Below are 25,282 nucleotides of genomic sequence, written 5' to 3'. Positions count from 1 at the left end.
TCATCGAGTTAGGTGTAAAATATCGAAGTTTCAAACATACGAGATTAAATATAAATGTATTTATAAAGAAACAAGGACAATTCCATTTATTTTATTTGTGTTTTCGCTTTTATTTACAGAAGATCGTCACTGCTAGTTCCGCCAAAGGTTATTCCACCATTGTATTTTGGCCCTTTTTGCGATTATTACGTCGTTTTTTTAGCATAACGTCATATTTCTACACAAAAATATGACGTCATTTATGTGCACAAACTAATGACGCAACAATCAAAATGATGTTTTCACTGTCAATGCTGCATTACGATCTGTCAATAACAAGTGAAAATATGAAGTGATAAATAGCGCCTTTATATTCACTGTAAAACCTTATATTTGACTGCGTAATAAAACGAAATACTGGACTGTTTTGATTTCATCGATGTTTTAGGATGGACCACATCATGTGACAAACCCCGGCAATGTTCCCGTTGCGAAGATTGAGATCATAAATGACGATTTAATGGGATTCTCCAACTTTAGAATAGAGATATTATACACGTGTAAGTTTTTCTGTTTTTGTTTTACTAGATTTCTATTTCCTTTATATTAAACCAGAAATAAGTCAACACAAGCATTCAGTGTTTATATTCCTTGTTCCAAAAACTGACTTCTCGTTTTTAACAGTGATATTTTGAATTGATTTTGTTATGTATGACACTAAATACATGTAGTTATTAGATAAGGGAGATAACTCCTATAGCTTTATTATTGATACATCCTATAAAGTTCATATCATTAATTTAGGTTATAGAACTTTCTAGAATATTATCATGTATAAACAAATATGTTTGTAAACAAGTTGATTATAGTAGAGCTCTAGAATGATCTATTTCCAGAAAGTGCTGTGTGTTTATTTGTTTACTGTTTTTAGTTAGATATTTTTAGAAGTAGAAGGTTCTCCAATATTCTTGAATTAGGGTTTAGCTATATATACTCCAGCTGTCCAAGGCTAATCAGAACTGTAATGAGACCTGTAATTAGACATATCAAGAATTGTACAGCGCCATATAAGATTCTATTGGGAGAGCTATTGTGACTTTATCTGTGGATTATTACAACACTTTGTGTGGATTTATTCATACTGCCTGGAACTTTACAAATCAACTGTGGACATTCATTTTCCTCGTGGATTTTTGATTATTGTTCATTTGAAACCTGGAAGGATCAAGGATTATACCAGGACATTCGCATACAGATAAGTAACACTTTAAATCATCGTATTACTCTTGTGCCACCACCAATTACTTGAGATATTGTAAACCATCTCTGTATAATAGTGTTTATATAATTAAATTGTGTTTTGAATTTAGCTGCTGGTTTCTCATTTCTGTTATTCTGGGTCATAACAATTTGTTTATTTTGATTTCAGTTGTACCCTATGATGTTGCCAATTACTTAGTGATAGAAGGCTACTATCGTAAGTATTATGAATAAAAATATTGTATACAAATGTAAGGCACAATTTATACAAGTATTATATTGTTGATGCCTTTTGCTATTTTGATGCTTAATAAGTACACCACCTGGTACTGACTTCTGATTGGTTGCGTTGGGACAAAATGTCAAGATGGCGGCGGACAGGTTATGATAAACAGAGTTATAAAAGAAATTGTTTTTCGAAGACATCAACTACGTATAATGCTACTTTCAGAGTGTTTCTGGAACTGGATAAAAAACCCACGTAATATGTGACACTAAATTAAACAAGGCTTTCAAGCTGATCATGTGATTCCATTTATAATATAATCACGTAATGATTTCATTCACCATGTTATTACAAAATGATTGTATTCACCATCTAATTGTATAATGATTACGTGGATCATGTAAATACATAATGATTTATCTGGGAAATGCATATTGCGATGCACGTTTCTACAAATATCAGGGTGATGAACTTAACCCAATATAGTCAGTTAAGATCATAGTACTGTTGTCACATAGTATTATAGTCTAGTTAAGATAGTACAAATGTATCATAGTATTATAGTCTAGTTAAGATAAAACTATTATCTCATAGTATTATAGTTTAATTAAGATAGTAATAATGTTTCAGTTTTATAGTCTAGTATAGATAGTATTAATATACCTCTACTTTATTTACACTATTTAAAAGATACTTTGTTGAATTTACTAGCTCCCTGCTTTTTCCAAAAACCTCTCTCAGCTGTGTGTTAGTCATCGAACTAGCACACCCCTGGAAGCTAGCACACCCTTGCACTCGGGTATTTCCGTTTAACCAATCAGAATTGAGGTGGGCGGGACTTGTTTCCGATCACGCCATCAGTTGCTAGGTGACGTAACAATTGGACGGAGCTAGGCGGGACTTGTTTCCGATCACGCCATCAGTTGCTAAGTGACGTAACGATTGGACGGAGCTAGTTTCCGATCACGCCATCACCGTTGACGTACTCAGACGACGACGTTAGTATCGATCGGAAACTGTTACCGAACACGTCGTCATGTTTATCTTGTAAGTGATCATATGAGAGGCTTGTGAAAAAATGTAATGGGGTCAGAGGACAATACCTTTTACATGTATGTACAGTTGTTATGTATGTATTTAGGCTACCTGTAAGTGGTTAACGTCTCGGAATTTCAACAATATTTATATACAAATTTAGTATTTTGCCTAGTGGTATAAATGTTGAAATATCGAGAAATCATAGCGGAATCAAATTTTAACCCGCGGTTTATATAGAAGCAAAACAAAACGGACATAGAATCACAGTTATCATCTCAGAATAATTTGTATGATTGAAGATAAGATTACGTAGATCGATTACAATGTAAAAGTATCTCAATCTCCAATGGCCATTGCCGTACGCGACAGGAATAGAGAGAACGTTAGCGTATGAAAGAAATATATATTTTTAGTCTTATCATAGCTTTTGTATGTATCGGTATATTAAAACAGTTAAAGTATGGGAAATAGACAAGTCTCGGGAAACCAGAAACTTGCTATATCCCTCAACCCCATACTTTAACTGTATACTATTGCCTTATAGTATCATAGTCTAGTTTAGATATTACTATTGTCTCATGGTATTATAGTCTAGTTTAGATAGTACTAATGTCTCATAGTATTATAGTCTAGTTAAGATGGTACTTTTGTGTCATAGTATTATAGTCTAGTTAAGATAGTATTTTTATATCACAGTATTATCTAGTGATGGACTAGCAGCTTCGCCTGAGGCTCGGGTATTACTGTAAGTAATCAATGGCCTCTTAACTGGGCCACACTATCTTCAACAGTAGCAATAATTCTTTTTTGATATTTCATTTTATCCAGGTTTTTTAATGGCGAGGTCATAGACACTTTTTTATTATTAAGATATTTTACACCTTCAAATCTTAGTATAAATTATGATGGACAAGCTTTTCAGGACTTTTATCACCGCTGGCATTTGTTAACCACAGGAACCACGAAATTGAATCAAAAATAGCAATAACTGCATCAAAAAATCTTATTTTTCTTTTCTAGCACCACTACCATATTCTGAATCAAGTTCTGCTTCGGCGGTTAATCAAACGACAACCACCGAGTCGATGAATAATAGTAATTCAGCCTCGCATTCAACGGAATCATCTGATATAAATAACCAAATGACAGCCCCTAGCCCTGAACATACAATCACCATCAAAACGACAACCTCTGACGCAGCTGATCGAAACAGTCGTCAAACCACAGCAAACCAAGCACGTGATTCAACTGACCTTATGGAAACTGCTGTCACAAGCGATCGGCTCTCACTAGCTTTCGGAACAGCAAGTTTCACTGCAGAAAACACCACATTGACTGAAGGAACGTCATCATATTTTATACCGCCACAGACGGCAAAGGACGATATGAATGATGTTGATGAATCCACGGTTACCATAGCAACCGATACCGTAACAACATTAGCTGAAGATGTTTCGAGTGCCCAATCAACACCGCTGACACAAATAACAACTACCGACTCTTCGGATACACGCCAATCGACTGAACGAACAACAGGTAAATAGTTTGTTACACGTAACATTAACATTCTGGGTTATGAAATCGCAGTATGCGGTGAAATACCACCAATCTACGGCTACTATGGTTTTCTACAAGATACCTTGAAAGAATATACACTTCTCTTTTAATCACTGTAATATGACACGAGCCCCGTTTCAACATAAAAGACATCATAATGCTGTTGTTCTGGGTGTCACAAAAAGTTCACTTTGGCTTGGTTAGTTTATATAGTAAAGGTAATATAATAGAAAAAGTAATAGGTTAATGTAGATATTACACTAGTAACTTCTACGTTACTTTTTGTTCCTCTGGAAAAGATTGGAATGATAACGGTACTCCGCCTTGGCATATTACATAGTTTTATGTTCTTGTGGGAAGGTACTGATTGGGACGTCATGTGTTTTCGAGCGAAATGTCACGCTTTTCAGAGAAAACGACGTTTCAGAGAAAAATGATGACGTCACAATGGATACCTATACGCAAGGGAGGTAACTCTGTATTATGCAAAGACGGTATATGATTGTGAAAATATCGGGAAAACAAGTAATATAATTAATGTTTTTTGTTTATAAACAGGAATGTGTACAAGAGGGTGCCCATGTACACAGATGGTCTGGGGGAATACTACATTAGCAGATCTGGACCCAGAAACCCTCGCTGAAGTTCTCCAAATGATATTCGAATTGAAGGTTAGGTTGACTGTCGACAAGGTCACTCTCTCCACGTACAAAGCGAGGAAGAATAGCGCCACTGACAAACGAACGTCTGCTTCCGGTATTGGCGCAGTAAGTGTCGTCATCTTTGTTATCGTCATAACGGTTGTCGCCATGGCGGATGTGACTTCCTTTTTAAAGTCGGGAAAACGGACAAGGAGGAAGAAAGACAGAAAGTAGACTTTCTATGTTAAATGACCATTTCATGTACTGCAAATCAAATTATTTTTACGGTGACTTCATTTTATGTTTTTGTGTCAAAATACATTTTCAAAACGATTCAATTTCATTAAAACGCACTACAGTACTTGAAAAATTAAATTCTTCAGACGATTTTATTTTTGATAATTTCAATAGCCCGCAAAATAAGCAAAAAAATCGTACATTGAAAATCAGCTGGTTTATAGTGTTTCATTTTGACCTTTTGATAGAGTTCAATCTGAATTTTGGCAGTACTGCCAAATATGGTCATATTTAAACATACAGGGCAGTGAAATGTGTATTTACGGTCAGACCATGAAACTAAGATGCGGTCTACAATTTTTTATTTTTCCTTTCATAGTATTATTAGTATTTATGCAAGAGTTTTATCAAGTAAATAAATTGTACTACATTCTGTTTTGTCACTAATGGTTATACGGCATAATTCACGTTTGCCTTTATAATTTCCATAACATAATTCGTCAAACCCTAGGGTTTTAATACTTCACCCATTTTTGAAAAATGTAACTTAAAACTTCCATCGCAAGAACAAGTTTTTTTAATCCTTGATTGAAAATTAACCACATTAACTGTTATAATAGCCTGTATAAATTTATTTTTATCATATCGCCATTAAATTTAAAGTTTCAAAAGTTGCCTTTTTTTTTGTCTTTTGCAAAATAAATAAGGTTATTATTGTCGGTCGCAAGTACGCACAGTTGTTAACTGCTACTTTAATTGCAAGGGTGTTTGTCTTTTTTTCTGGAAACATGTAGATCTAAAACCTGCCTAATCGAACCCTTGTTTAGAGAACAATCAACCAAATAATTTTACATAGACCCGTTGGTAAAGTTTCTTAAAGTTTTGTAATGTTTTATCAAAACAACTGAATATAAGTAAGCTACTGTTTTCTATAATTAAAGTCTCGGTTCTCATATAACACTAGATAGAAAAAGTGTGCGTCCTTCTGCTCAAACTCGAACCAGAGAAGCCATTTTGAAATAAGGTGCATTTGCACTAAAACTATTATGTTTAACCTATTCATTGTCAAAATTGATATTTTGAACATTAATTTTAATCTGGATTTACAAATTCATATAATTGTTTTATAGAAACAATTACCTGTCAGAAAACATTTTTACTTGTGAGATTCATAATTAACCAGCCAATCAGTGGCCGTGACAAAATTCTATCCGGGGCACAATCTTTCACACACAGGGGCCATTTCAAAGGTCATTTTTTATTAAGTTATTTGTTTCCTTGTAAGGAAATAACAGTCGCAGCTCTAACGTCCTTGAAAGCGGAATATAGCGGGAAAACGTGGTAGATGAGGGCAGATCTAAAATAATGCAAACCAGCGTACATTCAAGGCGATGTAATTTTGACTTTTCCTGTTGTTTTCATATTATATTGGACCGGTAAGAGAGATTGCATTAGGAGTGACGTGTTACGTCATTTCAGATATTAACAAGCATGGCCACCAGTCCAAGAGTGCCAGAACGAGGCTTTATTATAGTCTGTATAAAAATGACCATATTGGATATAGTTATAATCTGTATCATAAAAGAGAACAACTAATAATACATTTATTTGTATAGACTGTATAATGTCTATATACCTGAAGACGACTAAATTTAGGATATTGTTTTTTTCTTTCTTCTTAACTGACTCTCTTCCTCCAAAGGTATCCCTTGACATTACCTCACTTCTGGCATTCAGGTGAGCGCGCGCCTCTGTGAGGTAGACCCTGGCCCAGACACACCCTAGTTTATAAGAATGGTAGTTTATGTTTCTGCTTAGCGTTCAGCATTAAGGAAGTGGGACGACTGGTTTGGAAGTTGTCAGTATAATGTGATCGAGTGGGGTGTGTTGTTTGGTGTCTTCGGCGGCATGCATTATTGTGATACGTACAATGTACATCGTACACGTAACTCACCACATACATGATAGGCCGCCCTTTCATAGCCCTGCCTGTTGATAGGGTGTTAATTTAATCGAAAAAATAAATATACCAATACCAAACTTCATACTAAAATGATCGAGTATCAAACACAAATTTATCAAATAGGATTTTAAACAATTTATGCAAAGCAAAAGTTCCATCTTGTATTTTTGTTTTATATTAATGCGTATCATTTTAGGATCTACGGACCAAGCTTATCACCAACGAAGTGTGACTACAAATAATATAATACATTTCGAAAATAAATCCCTTCGGAATGTTCTGATAGGATACAAAAAGTGTAATACAGACAGATCAGAAGAGCGCAAATCATACAAGGTCGCTTTTAAAAGAATTCGAAATTAAAATTGAGTTCATTTCTAAAGATAATTTTACAGACCCTAATTAACTTATTTATTATTAATCATTATTTGTTTAATATCGTTCTATATCATAACAATGACTTTGTATGGTATACTGATATATGCGAGACATGGACTTGTTTCTTTTGATCGATTTGAAATCTTGTATATTCGAATGTTAAATTAGATATAGAAATATCCTTGACATGATATCGTACGATTCACTTTTTAATTGACTGAGATACCTATCCGCGCCTTGATACTTTTAGATCGCTGTGCGTCATAAGTAATTCATGATATTTACGTACGTCTACAATATGTCTAATCAAGAAACCAAGCCGTGGTCTACAATCCCATTGTCACATTTTACAGCGAAGTTAATAATTATTAAATGACTTCTTCATATATGTTTTCATCTAAACATACATAACGCATAAAAACTGTTATTAAGAGCATACATTATGTTTTGCTGCAAATGCTTATTAAGCAGCCTTCTTGTATGTCATAGATTTGGAATTATGTTCACAGTTGAAATCATCAACCCTCATGGTTTCAATAGTATAGAGGGTCTTACGTATTGAAAAGAAGCCGTTCATAAGATTTTAAATTGTCTGACGTACATGTATATGACCATAAATAAAGATAAGGTCATTTATTTGAGTAAACTTAATAAATTGGTTTCCCTTCATCCCAGCATAATACAGACCTTATATCATGTTTTAAGGGAATTTAGCTCTTAAAAAGATGTCGTTTAGTGAAATTAATCCATGTGATTAAAAGGTCAAGATAAAGGCCAAATTCATTCATTAAAACAAGCCTTTAGCCCAAGCATGCTACATGCCCTATGTGAGTACCCTTGGCTTTTCGGTTATTGATATTTTGAATGAAAAGTTCACGTGGGGTTAATTTGATTTCTTGGCTATAATGTCAAATGTACAAAGTGGTTATGGTATTTCCGGAAAGTCAGTTTATGAACTGTGAATATGAAAGAAAAAAATCTTCACTGCGCATGCAATCAATTGCGTGTAAGTACGTGTACCAATGAAGATCTATATTTATATAAACATACATGTACATTAAATAAAAGCGATGAATCAAATAAAAGTTCTCTCAGCGGTTTATTCTAAAGAAAAACGCTATTTAAGTCGGTGGTTGGATTAAAATTTTGTGTTTTTCGTTTTTGATCAAATCTAGAGGTAAAACTGCCGTGACATCTACACTATCGGATCACCTCGTCATTTTCTCTGAAACTAGACTCGGAGGTAAGAAGTAACCATTTTGGACTACTTTTTGTAAAGATGGCGGCGCCAATTGTAACACGCTTCATCGTAATCAGTTAGCGAAAAGAGGACATTCGTCTTCGGCTGCATCTATGTCTTCTGTACATAGTATTTAGATAATGTTTCCTTTCATTTTAAATACGAATTATAACTAGAAATTTGATAAAGTACCTTGTTTTTTATTATGATAAAGTCGCTCTCTTTTGGGGCATTGTACAGCCAACAGCAGGCCTTGGTTTATAAGTTCCCACAAGAAACAGTTCCGTTTATATTAAAATTCATTAAACATATTACGACTTTGTTGTTTATTCATTTTTCAACCGTTTACGTTGTATATATACATGTAGTTCAAGAATGTAATATGACTGAAGGCAAGGTCTTAAAGGGTACAGCCAGATGTTTGAGTAACTGAATATACAAATTGACAGAATTTATGCAATACTACGAAAGTGAATATTGTCACAGTATGAAGTTTCAAACCTGACAACAGATAAACTTGATTGAAAGGTTTTTTCTTGAAATTAACAATAAATTTCGAAATGTGCAAGATGATATTCGTTGAAAATACGCGTATTTACAGTACATGTCTACAAAACTTTGACATTCGTTTACTCTTCAATGACGCTGTGAAAAGAATGGGATTCAATTTTCATAAACAAGGTCTGGAAAGCTTCATGAGAAAACAATTCCTAATATTGATTCCTGGTTTCTTCACACAGCCATTGTAAACGTTGAATATCCTGAGATCCAGCCCTCGTAAGAGGTGTTTAACCCTATAATACAATTTATCTTCGTTTACCAAGGTGCCTCGGTGAATTATGTTTTTTTAACCATTCAAGTGCTGATTGTACAGTATATCTTCGTACATTAAACTATTTACTTGTGTCGTTATTTGCCCACCAACGCTTGTTTATCATTGCAGTCCGGTATGTTTCTCGTGTTTGTATGTCATGGTTAAGAGAAACAAAATCCTTAAAGATGCTCCACCGCCGACAGACCATAAATGATACTCATCATTTGAACAACAATTGGTGTTTAATTGTATATATACATGTCTAATTAACACAAAAATGATATCAAATAATTTATTTTGCTTTTGGTGCATGCGCAGTCAGAACTTCATTCTATATAGAGCATAGTGCCATGGAATATTTTCGGGATGCAATTAATTATTTCTAATATTTTTATCTTGAAGTAAAATTAGAAGCTCAAACTTTCCAATGGCGGTAATGGTGTAAAGTACGTAACTTTTGTAATTGAAGAAAAATACCAAATCGTCTGATCCTGTTTTTGATAGTGAAAAATACAATTTATCAGCGGCGGAGCATCTTTAAAGAAATCCCAGTTGTTGTATTTATGTTCACAAATCAAGAGCCTAGGTCATTTAAGTGATTAAAATTCCCATGCATTAAGTAACTGACACACGAAAAGAAACTATTCCCATCACCTGGTACACCAACTACGCGATGAGATGGTTGACATGCTATGTGATTTGTCAGAGTAACATCATCTTCTTTTGAATAAACATTATCATAATTGACGTTCAATTTCCCCTGCATAGGTGGATACATTTTATTTGTTTGTGCAGTATTCAGGGTTTCAGCGGAGGATGTTTGACCAATGGTACACTGAGAGTGGATAAGATTTGTAAGATCTTGTTTGTTTGTTTGCTTTAATGTCCTATTAACATCCAGGGTCATGTAAGGACGGCCTCCCTTGTATGCAGTGTGTAGCGTGTGTGAAGTGCTGTTTTTGGAGAATGTGGTATGTTCATGTTGTTTCTTTTTGTATGGTGGAACTGTAGCCCTTTTTATATATAGTGCTATATCACTGAAGCATGCCGCCGAAGACACAAAGCAACACACCCCACCCGGTCACATTATACTGACAACGGGCGGACTAGTCGTCACACTCCTTGTTTGCTGAGCGCTACCAAGCAGGAGCAGAATTACCAGTATAATAGACTTTGGTGTGTCTCCGCCAGGGGACAGAACCTATAGCTTTCCTCATAACGGCGAGCGCTCAACTAAAGGCCAAAAGTGAGGCTGTGCCAAGGGAGGCATTAGGAAAGATAAAGTCAGTTAGGAAGAAGAGAAACGATAAGATCCTAAATTTAGTCGTTTTTTACGTTATGCAATATCGGCAGCATGTACAGTTCTAACGCCCTACCTACAGGACTTATGTAATGTATGATCAGATGGTTAACCGTTACGATCAACTGTTCTTGAATGAGTCAAATAGCTATGGTCGTGCTTGATATTTCTTTCAACGAATTTCTCGAAATCTTTAAAATGGGAAAAATAATCAGATCGTGGTTAATAAAGTTTCCAGCGGGCAGTCATGAACGTTTTGAAGATAAATTTGACTCTCTAATCACAATCTTTTGTTGAGAAAACATTACTAGTCTATTCGAAATCTTGATTACAAGCTGAAGACTGGTACAGCAGACGACACGAATGTCAGACGTTTCGCCACAAAATTTTCGGTTGAGTCGACATGTCCCAGACGTTTCGCTCCATAGCTAATTTATATTCTACATTGAAAATTTATATTAATTCGGATGTTATTAATTGATATATGTTGTAATTTAAATAAAACAAATGTATTCTTAGAAATTAACACAGTGTATTTTATTTTGAATAATGTTGATGTAAGTCCGAAATATCTATGTTTTTACTGTTTTGGACTTTCAATTTGCCCCAGACGTTTTGACTCGTTTAGAATTCAACATTTCGCTTGATTCAAATATTATGAAATTATTTATATTATTTATATTATTATTTTAAATAAAAAAATCATTCATTAAAATTAACATATGTAGTTTACTATTCACAATTTTAGTATTAGATTGAAACGTCAGGTTTATTTATAAGTTGGTGACTAAGTGTCGTTAGTGAGGCGAAAGGTCTGTGGTTTTTCCAAACCACTAAAACGCTTGGAAATAAAGAGTAATGGCAGTGAGTTTCTGCCGGATGAAGATTACGTCCGTCGGATCATAAAAGCGTTTGAACCGCTCGATTATATATAATAAGCTGACTTCAAAGCATCGCAATCACGCTGATGGGATTGTTAACAGTTGGTATATAATGGCGGCTGCAAACTGAAGCTGTCAGTGTTTAGGATTGAATTTGGAAGATTGTGGATTTTTTTTTTTTTACATTTTCATGTGTGTGTTACCTTAGAAGTGTTTCGCATTTCGTGCCCTTTGGGCACGACACCGCCCTTATGACAGGCCTATTATATGTAAAGAAATTAGTAGAAAGCATAAGTGTAAAATAAAGATGTTCTTTTTTTTTAAAATCACTTTCATAAAATGCTAGATTATATTAATGTATGGAATCGATTTTCTGTATCGGTTGTAATAATTAAGCATTAATGTATTTATCACAATTTGGCTTATTGGAGGGGATCAAGTGATTCGCATTTCTCTTTTTTAAAAAAATCTATCCTTGGAGTAATGGTAAAGAAAATGTTGGTCTAATGATTTATTTTCCCCATTACGTAATCCAACTATGAAACTGATGTCCCATAGTTGTTATGTCTTCAGATTTCTTGTAGTAACGCGACATTGTTCTGAAAAATATTTTTTTTATTACAAATATTGAAGTACCACTGGGAAAGAAGACGAGTTAATTGAAAAATCTTAAAATGAAATGCAAATGACCTTGTGCATCATCACATACAAGGCAACCTTTCTGATTGAAGGAGGGCAGTTTTTTTAACACAAGTCTGTTCCGCCAGGTGCATGCATCCTGCTTAAATTATTGTAATTGTATACATGGATGCAAAACTGCAAATATTCAATCAAATTTGTTTACATGCTTCATCAGTGATTTCGGTCGCGTGGCATCATCAGTTCAATCAACATATCATTAACTATTTAATTCTTTATATTTATTATTACCTTTATTCCCCAAATTAGAGATACAGAAAATAAGATATATAAATACAATGTACATCTACATATACAATAAAGGAAAATTATAATCGTAATTATTACAAACCCCTTTTCTGATTTTATTAATCAGTCTTTATAAGTATACATGTACTACTTATTCTTCAATCAATATACCGCTAATTTTATTAGTTTGTATTCATATTTTTCGAGAAGTTCATAGAATAGACGTAACCTTTAGAATTATATCCTCAATTGGCATTTTAAGAATAGGTGAAGATAAGAAAATTGCATATAATATTTTTTATCGCATGTATATTTATTTACATAAAAAAAGTCTACTTTTACGTCAGATTTAAAACGGTGACGGTTGCTAGGTTGGGTAACTACGGTAGTCAGGATGACCGAAGATATTGTTCCGATTGTTGAATGTTACAGCTGCAGTTTGAATTGAAATAGAACAATGACACCTTTAAATTATTTTTAAATATATTTTTTTTTAATTTGATAATATATCAATTAATGTCCATTTCGAATAAACAATGAGATAACCGAGGCGGAACGACTACCGGTACGTATCGTTGTCAGGGTAGTGATGCGGTCCGAAGTGGAGCGAGCTCCAATATTTGACCGAGGAAAGTAACTTAATATAGCCTATTGATGGTATGTCCATTGAGCTGCTGAATGTTTGTCATGTATGTGTCGGTCTACAAACGCGATAGAGTCTAAATTCTTTATAGTCATAACTTTTATTTCATTGTACGGAGGATAGACAAGTGTTTGTATGGTGTATGTAGGCCTATTTTGAATGCAAAGACGGGGGTAAAGCTGATGATACTGTTGCGGATAGGGTATTACCTGTAATGTTGTTTTCTTCTTCTGGAAACCTGTACATGACCTGTTCATCTATTGTTCACTTAGACGATCCCAGAATTGTTCTCCGACAATCAGATGTTGTGTATATTTAGGTGAGATGAGTGACCGTACACACATAAGTTGACGTAACTACTGTACTGAGTATGGAATTTCCCCGAACATTCCCAAGGAAAGCCCCTCGGTTGTAGCTCCGACAAGCGATTCATTTTGTTGTTTTTTACTGTTACAATGCTTGAACACATCTTCTGTTTTAATGTCAAATACATATATTTAATTGGAGCTAATAGAAACTCTTTATTGTTATTTTGAAATCCGTCAAGACTCAACTTATGACGCAAAATATTTTCGAAGCGTGAACTAGAAGTAGTCCGAACCTGCACTGCGTTTGTATTTATACGTCATAGCGATTACGCTAATTTGAACACAGCTCCCCTCCCATTGACTATGTAGGGGCATATGTAAATATATCGTTTTCTTATTTAAAAAACCCATGTTATATACACAACGAGATGCACACTGTATGTATCTTATCTGGTTTTTGGAACTGTCACCACACAAATATAATAAATATTTTGGTACAATAAAATCGATACTCTGGTATTTACTCATGTAAATGTATGTCTAATAAACACAAAACTTGAATTATGTAAAATAGTCTATATTTTAGTACATGCGCAATCAGTACTCTATACCACATAGGACATAGTGCTATATGTTTGGACTTTTTCTGAACGCAATTAATTATTTTTGATATTTATCTTGAAGCAAAATAAGAAGTTCAAACTTTTCAATGGCGGAAATGGTGTAGAGTAAGAAATTTTTTAAACTGAACAAATACTGAATCGCCTGCTGTTTTTGATAGAAAAAAATCCGTTGTCAGCGGTGTAGCATCTTTAATGATTAATAACGGACGAACTGAAGTACATTTAATGAACATTGTTCAAACAAGTATAATGTATTAAGGTATATATTCCATTTATGGAATTAAAGCTGACCGTTGTATGATTTTTTTTTCTAAAAAAAAATCATAGAAGAAAATAGTTTTGTCCGATGATTCTTGTTCGAACATGCTCATTCTAATAAATTCATGCAGATCACTATTTCACACATGTCTTGTAAAACTCAAATTTAGATACTATAAACCAGAGAGCTTGTTTAAGATCTTCTTTGTGATACAAAGAGCTATGAAACAGACGAAAATTTACGCTGTATGTTTCACAAGGGAGGAAACCCTCTGTGATACAGTCCTACAGGTAGCAGTAATTTGGCCGATGTCCGGCGGATTACAAAATACATCATTTTCATGTGCATTCATACAGTTAGGTTCGAGCCTATGTTCGAAGAAGTGGACGAGATGTTCAGATAGCTACACTTGGAAAGGTCGCCATTTTTAAATTACGTCATTACTGCATTTACATGTACCAACGCTGACAGAACTCTAGACCGTCGGAAAAAATGTTTCAGAATGGAAGGTAAGTTTAGTTGGTTGAAATTGGCATTATGTATATATCTTCGGTAATTGTTTATTTGTCAATGGCAAGTCTTATGGTATTATCAATTGATTTATTCTGAACGCACCCATAGTTTATTGACCCAGTTTCTATGAAAAGAATACGAAACAAGAAACATAACTACCGGTAACAAAGGTGAAGCTGCAGTAAAGGTCAATTTTGCCTAAATACAGATTTCTTCATTTTGACATAAAATTTACATCCATATTTGAGCTTAAATGGCTTAAACAGGCCTGACGAGGAGTATACATTGGTGATGGTTCATTGCACATTTTAATTATTTAAATCGTTAAAGATGTTCCACCGCTGACAGATGGCATTTTTTCTCCATCAAGAAAAGGAGTGGCGATAAAGTGTTTTTCTTCAGATACAAAAGTTTCTTACTTTACACCATTACCGTAAAGTCTGAGCTTCTAATTATAATTCAAGATAAAAATATTAAAAATAATTAATTGAATCCCGAAAAAATTCCATGACACTATGTTCTATATGGAATGAAGTTCTGACTTCGCATGCACCAAAAGCAAAATAAATTATTTTATATTATTTTTCGTGTTAATCATACATACATGTATATATACATGCTTAAACACCAATTATTGTTCAAATGATGATTATCATTCATGCTCTGTCAGCGGTGGAGCATCTTTCATTTTAATATGTCTCATTTAGCAGAATCCAGCATATAAACTGTCCATCCCCTCCCTCCCCCCCCCAAAAAAAAAAAGTTTTGTTACACGCGCATTTTTACAAATGTACATATAGTATGGAAATTAGTAAACCCTTTTGGAGGGCAGTGTATACCCAGAATACTCACACAAATAAATTAATTGGTGTCTTTTTCAGGCGTCTAAAGATCTTCAGAGTTCTATATGAAATAACATCCTACATTGGTAAAATAATTAACGGTATACAAAACTCTTCAGAGTTCTATATGAAATAACATCCTACATTGGTAAAATGATTAACAATATACAAAACGGTACTACAATGATGTTAACATATCTCATATCAAGACGTAAGATGATAAATAGTGGAATTAAATTTCGCCGGCGTCACTAATTACTTCGAATTACCACCACTTTGATATTATAGACTCTAAAATAGAACTAAAGTACGACTTTTTCTTATCATCCCCATATTTGTGTCTATAAGAAAATACGACAAACAATCTAATTACTCTATCAATCATTTTGAGTTCGAATTACACGAGGTGGCTGGCCTTTTTATTCTATACGCAGGTGGAGACGTCAATTTACTGGCACGAGCAACCATACCTCAATTGATAATCAATACACACGAGTTTACCATTTCCTATAAAACCAGAATTTGTTCTGTTGTGTTTTATATTTTGTATTTTATATTCTGAGCAAACAGCGTCGTATATAATAATCTACAGTGTGAAGTCCATTGCTTACCTGATATTTGGTTCAATTGCTGTATTGTACATAATCATGGACTTGTATAATCTACGGTACTTAACGTTTTGTTCTCATATCTTATTGATACTTTGTGAAAATGGAGACATGACTTCTCGTTACCTTGACGCCTTATTTAAATGCAATGATGATATTTACTCGTGTTCAAGCGGAATATATAACATTTATTGTAATTGTGATAAATTGTGCCCTTTTTACGATAACTGTTGTTTTGATGCAGAATCCCGGATAGGAAAGTGGAATGAAAGAAAATTGAACAATCAACAGTTTTATTCCTTTCTGCAGAATTCCACTTGTGAACATATTGAATTCAACAGTATACATCAAAAAAGTGCCCATATGGTATCATCTTGTCCCACGTCGTGGACCGGAAGTAGTGACGTCAGACAAAAGTGTGAACAACCAACAACTGGCCATTTCCTAGATCGTTTCCCTGTCTCTGATACTGATCTTGATATAACATTCAAAAACAGATATTGCTCGATTTGTCATGGAAGATCGAATCACGTTCCATGGGTACTTGAATATTCCTGCGCTGATCAGATGATTTATGATCTGTCTTCCTCTCTTACCATGCTCGAGTTTTTAATGCTAAAGTTGAGTGAAGAAAATTGTAAGTACCAGTTTAAGTTACCTGACGACACAGGCGCAACGCTACGCCGCTGCTACCAAGAATTCAACTACACACTTGAAACAAGTGTTGAAGTTATTAACATGACATCGTGTGAAAATCGCGTATTTACACCAATAAGAGTTCAGAAAGGATACGAGCTGGTGGAATATTATCGCAATTTTCAATGTATGGTTGATGTATATGGATCAACATTCACGGAATTTATACATAAAATACGATGTTTTACTCGCATGGAAACAACGTCACCGACTGTACCAACTCTGACTAGTTTGATCGATGTCTCCTCCTTGTTTCGTCACCACCAAGAAGTCGTGCCATGCAGTGAAAAGGAAGTTTGGCTATCTGATGAGGTAAGATATATTTCTAAAAGTTCAATTATCTTCAAGTCGTTTAAGAAAGTTTATTATTATTATATAGCAGCGTTAAATCTCGCTAGTTCGCTATTTATCCGTTTCTATAGCAAATTCTACCGGCGTGTGTTTGACCGAACTTGACTTAACAAATTCATATTTATTGAGTTAAACGTTTGAATATTTGCAGATAGGATGCCGACGATTGTACTGTCCTATCAGCTCAGAACCTTTTGGGGGTAAATGTCAAATTGTGAAAAGAGTTTCCAACGGACTTGCTCTAGATCTCGTACTTAAAGGAGGACGGAAAATAATGAATGAACGAATGCTGTTGCGAAATTTACTTGGTTTGGTTGAACCACTGTCAATTGCCCTGAACACGGATATTGGCAAAATTCCTTATAATTACTTGATAGGGAATATGAATATTACTGACTGTAGATCCAATGAAACCGGGTGTTATATAGCCCAATGGCGTCTTCCTATCAAGGTTGAAAAGAGGGTGATGGCGGCAAAAGTCGAAGTTTTGAGAGATACAGTTTACCATGTTGTAAGAAATTACACGGATGACCCTGTAAGGGAAGGTTTGATGGAAGTCATAGAGGATGTTCAAAATATGTCATGTAAATGTAATGTTACAATGAGAAATCCTTCATATGTATTAGAGGAATTCTCAGCCAATGATGATATGCATTGTCCTGCAGTGAAGATAGATTCCAACAAAAACGACTCAAGTAGTAACCCTACTATAAGAAATCAATCGACTGAGGCTACTGGCGATTATCAGAACTTCTCTCTTGGAGGAATATCCATTGATCCTAGTGACGTTTTTTACGTAGACGGTGAATGGTATGTGTGTGTAGATACATTTGTGTCTGAGTACCAGAGAGTAACTCCTGATTACGATACCACTCACAAATACCGAATTGTCATTAACACTATATGCTCCTCTCTATCCATCATAGGTCTGGTCTGCTGTCTGCTTCAGTATCGTATCGTGCCAATATTACGAGATGGAAAATCGGATTTGTTAATGATTCTCGTTGTATTCCTACTGCTTTCCCAAACCTGTTTTATGTTGTTGGCTAATCATTCTGTCGCAGATAGTGTGTGTGACTGGCTTGGTATGTTCCATCATTTCACCTGGCTCGGTAGTTTTGTCTTTATGTTCCTCTGTCTATTTCGCTTAAACATTGATATCAGAACTTTGGAGTCCTTCTCCAAACGAGAGAGATCTTTTGCCACAATCAAATACACTATAGTAGGCATATCTGTTCCTTTGGCAATTGTTCTCATTACTAAACTTGTAAATGTAATCGCCACGCCTACTACAGAATGGTACGGGGGAAGGCTGTGTTTCCTTACACAAAGGCATGTTTTACTGTTTGCTTTTGTCGTTCCGGTATCGTTGGCTTTATGTGGTAACGTTGTTTTGTTCATCTGTATATTTGTGTATATATCGTCTACATCCATGTCTGGCTCTTCGAGTAAAAACAGCATCCTTATCTCTCTAAAGATATCCACAATCATGGGGGTAAGCTGGATCATTGGGTTGGTAGCAGTTCTGTTGGACTCTGAGGAAATTTCTCTTCTTTTCGAAATCTTATCGAACCTGCAAGGTCTGTTTATCACATTGAGTTTTACCTGCAATGCCCGCGTCAGAAAGTATTATAACGAATGTTTCCTTTCAAAACAAAACTCAACGTCAACATAGCTCGGGATATCTTTCCGCATTTTCAATCACTTCTCTCATCCTCTTGTAGACCTGTAGTCATTAACGCGCCCACGCCCCCACGCCCCCCCCCCCCCCCCCCCCCCCACACACACACACACACACACACACACACACACACACACACACACACACACACACACACACACACACACACACACACACACACACACACACACACACACACACACACACACACACACACACACACACACACACACACACACACACACACACACACACACACACACACACACACACACACACACACACACACACACACACACACACACACACACACACACACACACACACACACACACACACACACACACACACACACACACACACACACACACACACACACACACACACAACACACACACACACACACACACACACACACACACACACACACACACACACACACACACACACACACACACACACACACACACACACACACACACACACACACACACACACACACACACACACACACACACACACACACACACACACACACTTAAAAAAAACAAAAAAAGGACAACACGATATTGTCCGTTGGATTTAGTTGGTGGGGGTGGGGTGAGGTGGGGGTTGGGAGGTTCGGGGGCAACGGTGACTGGGCTCTGAAGTTGTTCCGACACATTAAAAGTTATGAATCATCTCTGTTTGGATGAGAGATCAATGGTCGTGTCGAGTAGTAGCCAGATACTGACCGTAGGTCGATGTTTTTTCTCATTGATCCTTCTAACTCTTTCATCAGCCACAACCGTTTGGTCCACAAAGGCGTTTCTGACTAGTTACTTACAGGAAAACTATACTAAACAATAATGTTTTTGTGTTAATCTTGAATGATCAAACTATTTCCGGCCATGTCTGGCGCGAAAGTGTAAAAAAGGAACTGTAAATTATTCATAACGTGTTCAATGTACAGTAAGCCATTGTTTTTTTTCGCGTATACTCTTTTCCCATCTTTGTCAATTTCAGCATATTCCCGGTTCTAGTAATCCACAATCGAGGCCTATCTCTTAGTCGCAATAGCATTCGATAGATTTATTCACGAGGCAATTCATCTCGCGTTTAAACTAGCTGGCGTAATTGATCTACTGACAAGATTTGTGATTTCCTAATTACATGTATATAAAAGATCTGGCTCGGTTGAGACGCCTCAGTTTACCGATAAAAACCATGCGACATAATATTTTCATTATAGTGTTATAATTGTCATTATATTTATGACATGGTTGAACGGACAGAATTTGACACACTGGTTTTATTGAGTTTATTTCGTCCTGTTAACAGCCAAAATGATTTAAGGAAGGCATCTAGTGGATGTGGTGTCGTGTGTATGTGATTTATGATATGCATGTCTTTGTGAGGTTGCAATATATTAGTAATTGTAGACTTTTCCTTTGGATAGTGCTGACACTAAAACACGTCACCAAGGACAGCAAGCAACAGAACCCACCTGGACACATTATACTGAAAAAGGGCGAACCAGTCGTTCCGCTTCCTACAAATAACGAACTGATAATAATTTCTATATTTTTACATGCCACACCGCTTACGAATAATACATTTCTTTGTCAAAAATAGAGCCGACTAATTGACATTTGTCTTCAGTTACAAACGTAATTTACTTTACACCATTATAACTGCTGAAAAATTTGCGATTTTTTTAAAAAACTAATTCAAAATGAAATAAATAAATAATCAATTGCATGTTGTAAAACAATTTTTGGCACAATGCCCTATGTAGAATTACTGAATTCACATGCATGAAAAGCAAAGTAACTTATTTTATATGCATTTTTGTACTTATTAGACACACATATACACGATGAAACATCATGTGCTTTCATCGGCAGATCATCTATAAGGAATAGCTTTGCAATGGATTCACTTAGGACGTTGAACATTGTTTGGTTTCTTGAAGATGTCAAAATGAAATATCAAAATACTTTTAATCATCCTTTAAATTCATCGATGTATAAAAAAGATTCATCTATTTTGTATTGTATTTTGATAATTTTCTCTTCATTTAAATTTGTCCAAGTGTAGTAAAGTATAATACATATTTTATATTAATTCTACTTTGTATTGTAAACTGTTATTTCAAATTTATTGCGTGTTTATAAAAGTCATATATATTTCATGATAACTTTTACAACTTTAAACTTTCTGGCTTTAAGTGAAGTGTAACACCTTTAAAAAATTGCTATTGTTGTGTAACTTTATGGTGTATAATTCTACTTTGTATTGTAAACTGTTATTTTAAATTTATTGCGTGTTTATAAGAGTCATATATATTTCATGATAACTTTTGCAACTTAAAACTCTCTGGCTTTAAGTGAAGTGCAACACATTTAAAAAATTGCTATTGTTATTGTAACTTTATGGTGTATATAATAAAGAAAAAACAAATGTATTGAAAGTTGTATTGTATTTTCATTTTTGTTGTTTTTGTTTTGTAATTTTAATCGAAATGTGTTAATCTGTTATCTTTTACTTTGTAGCTGGTGATTTTCTGAATTTTGATTATCGTGATTATCCATCAGACCCACGAAAGAAAGAGCAATGGTTAAAACATTCCCTTTATAGCCTTTTAAACCGCTGATATTTAATTTTCTCGTTTTCAGCAAAAATCACGAAAATGTTGACGCGACAATTATTAAATACTGTATTCTTTCTTTACTGTTGTTTTCGCAGACCTTGTTGCAGCAATATTAGCGGTGTGCCTATGTGTTGCTACTAAACCCAATGTATGATAATTTCTTGTATTAACATTGTCAGTTAGGCCTTGGTGGCGTACTCATACCTTCATCAGAATTAAATAGGTCTCGAATAGACCGAGTTTAAGTCTGTGTAAAAATTCACCAAAAGAATATTACAATATTATTAAAATTTGTCAATATGAACATATATTATTATTAAAAAAATCATTTCAAATGGATTGAAGTCTTGCATTTATCTTCGTTTATCCACTTTGTCGATAGGATTATTTCATTGTTTCATTATTTCACTATTATTGTGTAGTCGGTTGTCTATTGCAACACACCAGAAGGCGCTAGCACCCATTGTTTCCCATAAATCATAGGCTGTTCCATCAAATGATGTTTTCTATATGCAGATGCATAAGTTTATCTTCTTTTATTTCTTTTCTCTATAAAACAGAAATTACTAGTTTATGGTACGTGTTCTATATACAAGCACATCCATGTTCTTAAGCAAAACTGGTCAAAATATTTTAAGACGACTATCCTATACATGTATATTATATACACATATTCATCTCGATTAAAAGATAAACGCGTTTTCCAATTAATGAAAAGTCGTTAATCTCACTGGATGATGATTAATGGAGGAAAGATCAGCTGTTTAATTTTACATCCTTTTAAAAAGAAACTAGAAACCATAATAAGTGTATAAAAATCACTCGACGCTCAATTCCAAGGATCAACAAGAGGTGAGAAAGGATTCTCTTTCATGAAGTACCTGTATATTATGTTATGTGATTGCTTCAATATCATAGTAGTTCTCTATCATATCATAAAACAGTGGTTCAAACAGAGTTCGTGTAAGCTTTGTTTTTACGATTGCTTGCCAATATCTTGTAATTGAATAATCGGGGCCGAATAATCGTTCATAATGGTATAATAGTCAATTCGATCTTTCGTGCTACAAATAAATTTGATTTAATTCAATATGAATTTTAAATGTAATGGAGTGAATTTTATTTTCCATTGTGTCAAGTTATCAAATTTAAAGATGCTCCACCGCTGACAAATGATATTTTTTCTCTATCAAAAGGAGCTGAAGAATTTATAATTTAGTACTTTTCTTTAGCTTCTTGAGCTTCTAATTTAATTTCAAGATACAAATATTAATTAAAAAAATAATTAATTGCATCCCAAAAAAAAATTCCGTGGCACTATGCTGCCCTATATGGAATGAAGTAATGATTGCACAAGTAATAAAAGCAAAACAAATTATGTGATATTTATATATTTTTGTTAATTAAAGATGCTCCACCGCCGACAGAGCATAAACGATACTCATTGTTTTAACAATAATTGGTGTTTAATCGTGAATACATATATGCCACTTATTTTTTTCCTGTATGCATATTTAACTGAGAGGAATTTATTCGTTAAACAGTTTATAAGTGACCTAATACGAAAAAAATATTTGACTCACAATACACATGTATCATGACTTTGCCTCGCCCGATACAAGTTTATTATAGTCCCAATATTTAACCATATTAGGTCACTAACAAATTGTGCAACACATAGGATATAGTCTAGAAAACACGACGGAATGTCTAGTTTATGTCAGGAGAGATAACTCTTTCAGAAATATATCACCCATGCATTTTGAGAAATATGTAATTTTTTTCGATATTCAACAATCATCGGTTTTCTTCGTCATCGCTTAAATAAATGTATGTCATTGTTTCATAGCTGCTGTTAACCATTTTTCTTTCGCGGTTATTAAATTTCGCGATTTCCATTTCAAAACCAGTTTGCGATGATTAAGATTCACGGATTTGCGAAAGTAAATCGTACGGTAATAAAGGTATGTATACTGTATATTGAGAAATTTGAATAATAATGGTTTCTCTATTTATTCCTATATTTCGTTGTCTAGCCTTAAATACTTTATTTTAGTTATCTTAACACCTGTTTACAAATACGTGTTTTTGATTCCATTCCAGGAAATTAATGGAATTTATCTAAAAACCATATTTGCGAAAAGAGACGGACATCTCAAATTTGTTGTTTTGATACCCTTATGAGTTGATTTTGAAGCCTTTGCTGGTTAATTACTGGCGAACATTGATGGACAAAATATAATTGTCACATATCATGAGCCAAAGACGGTCTCCTGCGCGTGTGAATGTTTGAAACGAGATTTAAACAAGACTGAAATCGCAGCAGAGAGAATCTTCAAAATGTCAATACACATTCAGACTCTCGCGAAACCATACAAAATACAGTGCAATAATGGTACCAACCTTAAGGAACATTTGGTAGAATTAATAACCAGAACCGCCATTGTTGACCTTTAACCTCTGAACAGATTCTGGCATACTAATGCTGGCACGTATGCCAACGGTGAACCAATGATAATGTAAATATACCAATTGCGCACTATTGAGAAAAATAGCTGGCTAAACGGATGTACAATGTATAATGGGCAAACAAATATTGAAGATATTCCACCGTTGCTTATTTTACAGCAATAACCTCCATTGACAAATTTGAGCTACTAATTTTTCTTCAAGATAAAAATATTAAAACTAATTAATTGCCATAAATTTCAAAGCATTATATCTCATATGGAATGGAGAACAGATTGCGCTTACACCAAAAGCAAAACAGGTTGTTTTATCTGATTTTTGTGTTAATTAGATATAGACGATTAACACCAATTATTGTTCAAATGATGAGTATCGTCTATGCTCTGTCGGCGAGGGATCATCTATGATGTAAAACAGAGGTAAAACTATACTGTTAGTTCGTCTAGGTGAAATAATATACCGAAGACAAATAGTATCCCCATTACTGCACAGCTCCAAAAACTAACAAGATGCAAAATACAACAAAGTGCATCTAGACGTTAAAGATTGGGGTCTATTTGATCCAAATGACCTTAAATGAACCTCAAGGTCACTCATATGAACATACCTGGTAGCCCCTCATTAAAGCATGCTATATGCCCAATATAATTACCCTAGACCTTTCGGGTAATGGGAAGAAGTCGTAAGTCGTTTAAATGAACACGGCGCACGATGACAGACGACGGAAGCTGACAAAAGGGCAGTCGACCTGCAATGAAATGATCTGGACAAACTTATTTAATCTTTTTATTATGTTCTTGTATCATCAATCTCATACTTTTATACTACTGGTAATTGCACATATACATCGATATCGATTCTCAATCCTGATATTTACCTGTAGTAAACTACATGCGTTGGATTTATAAATTATTTCAGGATATTAGTTTATGGGTATTTCTCAAATAATTTGTTAGTGAGGGTTGTAGCAGTTATCTCCCTTTAAACTATTGGCTGAAATTACATGCTTGGTATTTATTTTTTAAATTTTGTTACTATATAAGCGACCATGCTGCAGTGTTATTTTTGTAATGTTATAAGGGACCATCTAAGCTAAAAAAAACGCCATCAGACAAGCTAATATTTACAAGTGAACGCTGATCCAACAATTAGCGACACGTTTTATAGATTGTTATTCAAAGTTAACCTTTTGATCTAAAACACATCATGCATATGT

The 25,282-nt window shown here is 34.6% G+C and overlaps 2 protein-coding genes across 2 annotated transcripts; both read left to right on the top strand.

The window, feature by feature from the left end:
• Positions 1 to 3,698: 3,698 nt before the first annotated feature.
• On the top strand, positions 3,699 to 5,549 carry LOC138311179 (uncharacterized). The gene is made up of 2 exons (XM_069252661.1): positions 3,699 to 4,039; positions 4,619 to 5,549. The coding sequence occupies exons 1-2, from the start codon at positions 3,760 to 3,762 to the stop codon at positions 4,933 to 4,935; spliced, it is 597 nt and encodes a 198-aa protein (XP_069108762.1). The 5' UTR covers positions 3,699 to 3,759; the 3' UTR covers positions 4,936 to 5,549.
• Positions 5,550 to 16,600: 11,051 nt separating this feature from the next.
• LOC138310869 (uncharacterized) lies at positions 16,601 to 18,959 on the top strand. Its single transcript, XM_069252199.1, has 2 exons — positions 16,601 to 17,245; positions 17,436 to 18,959. The coding sequence occupies exons 1-2, from the start codon at positions 16,601 to 16,603 to the stop codon at positions 18,957 to 18,959; spliced, it is 2,169 nt and encodes a 722-aa protein (XP_069108300.1).
• Positions 18,960 to 25,282: the final 6,323 nt, after the last annotated feature.

The sequence above is a fragment of the Argopecten irradians genome, chromosome 16 (assembly GCF_041381155.1).
Source record: "Argopecten irradians isolate NY chromosome 16, Ai_NY, whole genome shotgun sequence".
Taxonomy (NCBI): Eukaryota; Metazoa; Mollusca; class Bivalvia; order Pectinida; family Pectinidae; genus Argopecten; species Argopecten irradians.
The sequence above is the reverse complement of the archived record's forward strand: the minus strand, read 5'-3'. Positions and strand labels throughout refer to the sequence as shown.